Below are 7,586 nucleotides of genomic sequence, written 5' to 3'. Positions count from 1 at the left end.
AAAGTCCAGCAAATGAGTGTACATAAATACAAAGAAAACAAAAATCATAGAGATAAAGTCAAGCAAATGAGTATACATAAATACAAAGAAAACAAAAATCATAGAGATAAAGTCAAGCAAATGAGTGTACATAAGTACAAAGAAAACAAAAATCATAGAGATAAAGTCAAGCAAATGAGTATACATAAATACAAAAAAGATAAAGTTCATAGAGAGAAAGTGAAACTTTATAATAAAAACATGTACCGCAACTTTGAACATAAAATGCATGTAATGACACGTGTAAAATCGAAAAGAAAGGAGATAAAAGAAAACTCACAGCAAATTGATTTTGTTATTGAACAGTTTTTGGACAAAGTAAAAGAGGGGCCTGACTTTGTGTGTTGTGTCTGCTTTCGATTGTTATTTAAACATCAGGTTTTGAATTGCAGAAGGGATTCTTATCAAAAAACCAAAGAAATGTCTTTAATAGCAGAAACTTGTATAAGTGATGATTATGTACACAGGTGCAATGACGTTTGTACATTACCTTGTGACACATTTCATACATCGGGAAATAAACTGTACATCTGCTACACATGTCATTATAAAATTAATAAAGGTCAGATGCCACCTGAAAGTTCAGTAAATAATTTAATACTTGATCCCATTCCACCTAAATTAGCATGTTTAAATACTTTAGAGCAGCATTTAATAGCTTTACATATACCGTTTATGAAAATGTTGGCTCTGCCTAAAGGTGGACAAAACGGTGTGCATGGTCCTGTTACTTGTGTTCCGTCAAATATTGTTGAAACGTGCAGTTTGTTACCACGTAGTAGTATGGAGGGGTCTTTGTTACCAGTAAAACTGAAGCGCAAACTCACGTATAAAGGACATTATGATTATCAATTTGTTGACACAATGCATGTTCAGGACGCTCTGAAGTATTTAAAACATTCTAACTTGCATTATAAAGATGTAGAGTTCAATGAATCCTGGATAAATGAGTTTTGTCGGGAGGACGATGATTCTGTTTTGGAGGAGAGTAGTTCGAAAGAAGATGGTGACACTTGTATTGATGAAAGTGATGAGATGTTGCATGATCGACAGCAACACTGTATGTTTCAGGACACTTGTCTTATGCCAGTTGATATTGGCCAAGAAGCATTGGATCAATATTATGACAAAATTTTGAATGTAGCCCCAGGTGAAAACAATAATCCTGTAAAATTGCTATCTGATTTTACAAATGAAGCCAAAAGCTTCCCTGTGTTGTTTCCTTCAGGATGCAATACATATCATGAAAATCGGAAATACCGTTTAACTTTGTCTCGTTATTTTAACAACCGACTTCTTCACGCTGATGGCAGGTTTGCCCATAATGTGGAATACATCTTTTTTGCTCAGTATATGACAGAACTGGAACAGGTCGTATCTAATGTATCAATAGCATTAAGAAAAGGCAAAACGTGTAAATCTCAAAATGTCAGTGACTTTGTGAAAGATGAGGAATCTTTAAAGAAACTGTTAGAATTTGATGATGGGTATCGTTTCTTAAAACCCATTAGAGGCACACCAGCTTTTTGGCAGTCAGCTCAAAAAGATATTCTAGCTTGTGTTAAACAATTAGGAAAGCCCACTTGGTTTGCATCGTTTTCGTCTGCAGATATGAGATGGACTAATCTTCTTTATAGCATTTTGAAACAAGAAGGCCGAAATCAGACTGTGGAACAATTAGAATATGCAGATAAGTGTGAACTGCTGCGCCGAAATCCCGTTACTGCTGCTAGGATGTTTGATTTCCGTTGGCATGTCTTCTTAAGAGAAGTTCTTATGTCTCCTGCAAATCCTATCGGTAAAGTAGTCGACTATTATTATCGTGTTGAATTTCAACAACGGGGCAGTCCACATTGTCATTGCCTCTTCTGGATTGCCAACGCTCCAATCCTAGATCAAAACACAGATGAAGAGGTGGTTGCATTTATCGATAAGTATGTGTCATGTGAGCTTCCATCTTCAGATGACTCATTAGTTGAAGTAGTTTCTTCTGTCCAGCAGCATTCAAAACGACATTCAAAGAGTTGTAAAAAGAGAAATACTGTCTGTCGTTTTAATTTTCCACGACCTGCTTCTGTCAGAACCTTTATTTCTCGTGGTGAGAAATATCTGGATCCAGTCTGTCAATGCAACTTGAACCAAAAAGATGGTATTCAACAGTGTGTATGTGCAAATAAGGAAAAGAATAACCAAAAAAAAATGCCAAGAGATGTTGCAAGTAATATCTTAACTCAAATTAAAAAAACAATATCGGATGAAAATTGTCAATATACTACGACACAAGAAATATTTCACAGCTTGGGACTAAAGCAAGAAATTTTTGAAATGGCGTATGAACGATGTAGTCGAAATACTCAGGTTGTTTTGAAAAGAAACATTAACGAAATCTGGATTAATCAATACAGCAGGTCACTGTTAAAAGCTTGGAATGCTAATATTGATATCCAGTTTTGTGTTGATGCATATGCAGTTTGTGTTTACATAATCTCTTACATGTCTAAAAGTGAAAGAGAAATTGGCCTTCTGCTAGGAAATGCTCAAAGAGAAGCTTCCAAAGATGGCAATGTAAGTGCTAAACAGGCATTGAAGACAATTGGTAGTGTTTATTTACACAATCGAGATGTTTGTGCACAAGAAGCTGTGTATAGATTAACCAACATGCACTTAAAGGAGTGTTCCCGAAAGGTTGTTTTTATTCCAACTGGTGACAATGTTGTGAAAATGAGCCTACCAATTTCTGTCTTAAAAGACAAGGCGTCTTCAGATAATCTGACAACAGATGACATGTGGATGACCGGTCTTGTTGATCGTTACAAGAATAGGCCAAGTGATGATGTCTTTCAGGATATGTGCCTGGCAAAGTTTGCATCAGAATATCGTGTTTTGACCAAAAATGAAAAGTGCAAAAATCCAGTGAAGTTGAATAATGGTTTTGGTTTTGTTGCTAAAAGAACTCGAACACAACCAGCCGTTGTTCGATATGCGCGTTTCTCTGAAACCAAAGATCCTGAAAAGTTTTATCAAAGTGTTTTACAGTTATTCTTGCCTTATCGATTCGATGGTGAACTAAAACCTTTGAACTGTGAAACATTTCAAGACTTTTATAAAACTGGTTTAGTTCGATTTGTTCATGGTACAAGACATTCAGTCAAGGCTGTTGTAGATTCAAATAGAAGCCATTTTGAATTGGAATCCGACACCTTGGAAGCTGCAAACAATGTTGTTGGTACTGAAATGCTGGAAGACGCATGGTGCGAATTATGTCCTGAGGTTGAGGTGGAACGATTTGAGTGTTTGGAAAGCCAAAAAGAAACACGAGCAACATTAAACGATGAACAAGAACAAATACCAGATTTGAGTTTGACTGTTAAAGATGTTGCAATATTTCAGAACCAAAAAAGCATGAGTAGAGTTGAAGGTCTAGCATTGATTCGATCTCTAAATGCAAAACAATTTTCAGTCTTTTATCATATTAGGCAGTGGTGCCTAGACAGAGCAAATGGAAAGAATCCCGAATCTTTAAAAGTTTTTATTACAGGTGGTGCAGGAACAGGTAAAAGTCACTTAATTCGAGCCATTGAATATGAATCGAAAAGAATCTTCTCACCAATTTGTCAACATCCTGATAATATTTGTGTTGTGTTGACTGCACCCACAGGTATTGCCGCATATAATTTAAAAGCAACAACCATTCACACAACATTTTGTATTGGAAAAGATGTACGCTTACCATATACTCCTTTGGGTGAAGAGAAATTAAATTCATTGCGGGCAAAATATCGTGATCTCCAGCTTCTTATCATAGATGAAATATCAATGGTAGATCACAATCTGTTATCATATATTCATGGTAGATTGCATCAAATAAAACAAACAGGAGACTTTTCACCATATGGAAACATTGGTGTTGTTGGGGTTGGCGATTTCTTTCAATTACCTCCAGTTAAAGGCAGAGCACTGTATTGTGATGGCGTAGCTCGTTCTCTGTGGTCAGATTCATTTAAGATTGTAGAACTGACTGAAATAGTTCGTCAAAAAGATTCAGTGTTTTCCCAGCTGCTAAACCGGTTGAGGACTCGTTCCAAAGGAGTACCCATGTTAGCGGAAGATGTCCAAATTTTAAAGCAATGTGAAACGGGGGAGCAAAGCTCAGCTTTACATATATTTGCAACAAATAATCAAGTAAATGACTACAATATGTCTCAATTACTTAAAAACTGTCCTGATTTTGTGTCAATCGCGGCACAAGATTATGTGAATGATAAAAAAACAGGAAAACTCAAATTGCTAGAAGGCAGTCACATAAAAGCCTCAAATACTTGTTTGACGGAACTGTTGCTATTGGGTAAGAGTGCACGTGTTATGTTGTGTAAGAATGTGGACGTGAGTGATGGGTTGGTCAATGGTGTATGTGGTACTGTAACCGAGATTATAATGAAAGAAACGAAAAAATTCCCTGAAAAGGTTTTTGTTCGTTTTGATGATGATTTTGTCGGTTTACAAAGGAGGAAAAACTGTAAGTGCATGTTGTCAAATTTGGTTGGTTCAACACCTATTGAACCAGAGGAAGAAAGAGCCACTGTTAAAGGTGGATTGCGACGTCAGTTTCCTCTCAAATTAGCATGGGCATGCACTATCCATAAAGTACAAGGAATAACTGTTGACAAGGCTGTGGTATGTCTCAGTAAAATCTTTGCACCTGGTCAAGCTTATGTGGCACTAAGTCGTGTTAAAAGTATTTCAGGATTGACGATTCATAAATTTGATGACAAAAAAATTTATTGTAAGGATGACATAACGGTTGCAGTTCAGCAAATGTCACCCCTGTTGACTGAACCTAGACAAGTGGATAGATATGATACATCTTGTTTCACTGTGTTTCTAATGAATGTGCAAAGTTTGAATCGCCATGTTCAAGATTTGGCATTTTGTACACAGCATTTAAAACCAAAGTGTATTGCTGTAACAGAAACCTGGGTGTCAACTGTCTCATCAGATACATTAAAGATTGATGGATACAGTTTTCAGAACTGTCCACGACGTTTAGCGTATTCTGGCAAGGAGGCAGCATTGATATCATTACAAGATCAAGAACATGGTGGTGTTGGCATCTACAATGCAGATGGTGTAGCATATGAATTTTTGCAGTCACCACATGTTGATTTAGAATGTGCAGTGTGCAATTTTCAAAGTTTGAACATAGTTGTGGTGGTTGTTTATCGCCCACCCCAGTATCCTCTGTCAATTTTTAAGAAAAATCTAAGTATATTGCTTGATTGGCTTGAACAAAAAAGTAATACAATAGGATTAATGGGTGATTTCAATGAAGATCTTTTTAAAGGCTCATCTATTTCTAACTTACTAAGTGACAGAGGATATGTTCAAATAGTTAAAGAATCAACCACAGAGAAAGGTACTTTAATAGATCATGTGTACCTAAGATCAAATGCCTATGAAATAGAAGCAATGGTCATACCAACATATTTTAGTGATCATGAAGGCATAATGTGTGGTTTTAAACTCATGTAATTTTCCTGAGTTATCTATCCATACATTTTCTTCCGCTTATCCTTTGTGTCACGGGATAAACGGCTAAGGAATCCCAGACTCGTGTCATCCCAGCCTGTTGAGCCACTTCTTGAGGGGAAATTGTGAAAAATTCTTAGGCCAGCTAAGAAACATAGTCCATGCAAGGTATCCTAAATCTTCTTGTGGGTCTCCACTCGGTGTAGTGTTTGGAACACCTTCCAAAGAAGGTGTCCAACAGACAGGTGTCCATATACCTGAGCCAAATTTAACTAGCTTCTCTCAACAAGGAGAAGCAACAGCTCTAGTCAAAGTCCCTTATGGATGACTGAGCTTCTCAGTCTCATGACCATAGATGAGAGTATGAACCTCTATCGAATAGTAATTGACACCTTAACCTTTTCACTCGGCTATCTTTTCAGCATGAATAAAAATCGAGAGATAAATTGAAACCCAAACATTTTGACTCAACTGTCACTTAACAATGACAGACCAATACAGCGCACGCTTAACTTAAAAGACACTGAACCTATCCGCCTATCAATATCACACTCAATTTTGCCCTTATTCTTGAAGAAGACCTCAAAACTTGGAACTGAATCTCCTACTTGATCCAGAGAAGACACACTACCCTTTTCCAGCCCAAGACCATGACCTGAAATTTGAAAGAACTGATCCTAGCCGCATCACACTGGGCTGTGAACCGATACACTGAAAGTTGTAGATGACGACTTAAAGAAACCTAATCAATGACAAAAAAAAACGGAATCTTCTGAAATTTCAATATTGTACTGTTAAAACCTGTACCTTTGTGCAAAAACAACCTGAAAACATCTGTTTTGTGGAAGACTCAGTTTAGTGTTGTCTGTTTCCTTGACTTTTGAAGCCTTCCGGCTGGAAGGTGCAACGTTTCAAAAACACAAGGAAATGTCCAGATGACCTGACTGATTGTTGTAAATATGTACATATTCATAACTGTATAGAGTAGAGGTTTCTTTTATTGCATTACGACAGCATTAAATTAAATATTTGTACATTTTCAGTAGACAATTGGAATTGATCATGAACAATAAGGGTTGTAAACTATAGAAAGCCATTGCCTTAAAAATTAAATAATGTATTTAAAAATTACAAATAAATATTTCATTTTGAAGGAATATTTATTAATAATTTCTAAACAATATTTTTTTTAAAATGAAATGGCTTTCCATAATGAACAACCCTTTGTTAAAAAGAAGTGTCTTGTAAATAATTTTCCCAGAGTCAATGGGATTAATCTATCAAAATTGAAATTGAATGAATTGAAACAGAGAACAAGGTAACAAGTAATCAAATTTCACTTTTTGAAATTTCTATGCTGTCTTAATGTAAGTTTTGCTTCACCTAGTCATAGCAAAAAAGCAAAAGGCAATGGTATTGGTACTCCCACTTGTGGGACAGGGTTCGAATCCCTGTGTTGCCTTGCTAATTGTGCTGACATGAGAAAATTGTCCAAGTATAAACCTTAATATAAAATGGTTTTATTCCTATCAAGAAAAAACGTTAAGAAAATCTAAAGAGATGCATAAGACTTTTCAACAGTTTACGCATTCACCGTACCTTATACATTACCTGCAACTGTGGATGCTCAAGCTATGCCTCACAGTCACCATTATGAACGTTCTCATGCCACTCTCGCATGCGTCCACCAGGATACGCATATACCAAAACTTTGCAATCACCTACCACACATATCAGTATGAGTCAGGCTGCAAGCCTTACAAGTTTGGCTGAAGTCTAACCTTCCAGACAAGAGTAATTGACACTTGTTGTTTTATCATGAATGTAAAGGACTTATTTTAAACAGTTCACCATGTCGTATGTGATAAACAACAGTTAAAGAATATGGTTTCAGTCTTGTATCTTGCACAATGCCAAGCTGGAAGAGTGCAAAATCTGGTCCAGATCATATGATGTATCAAAGAGATCTGATTAAATAATCTAGGGGGCGCACTTGAGTCAAATTTTAAACAACACTAACA

General features: G+C 36.4%; 1 protein-coding gene across 1 annotated transcript; it reads left to right on the top strand.

Annotated features, from left to right (window-relative positions):
- The first annotated feature begins 6 nt into the window (after positions 1–6).
- On the top strand, positions 7–6,650 carry LOC119420429. The gene has a single exon (XM_037687825.1). It carries the CDS (start codon positions 13–15, stop codon positions 5,566–5,568), a length of 5,556 nt encoding a protein of 1,851 aa, XP_037543753.1. The 5' UTR covers positions 7–12; the 3' UTR covers positions 5,569–6,650.
- The last annotated feature ends 936 nt before the right edge of the window (positions 6,651–7,586 follow it).

The sequence above is a fragment of the Nematolebias whitei genome, chromosome 14 (assembly GCF_014905685.2).
Source record: "Nematolebias whitei isolate Nwh7 chromosome 14, NemWhi1, whole genome shotgun sequence".
Lineage (NCBI taxonomy): Eukaryota > Metazoa > Chordata > Actinopteri > Cyprinodontiformes > Rivulidae > Nematolebias > Nematolebias whitei.
This window is presented reverse-complemented; position numbering and strand designations above follow the sequence as displayed.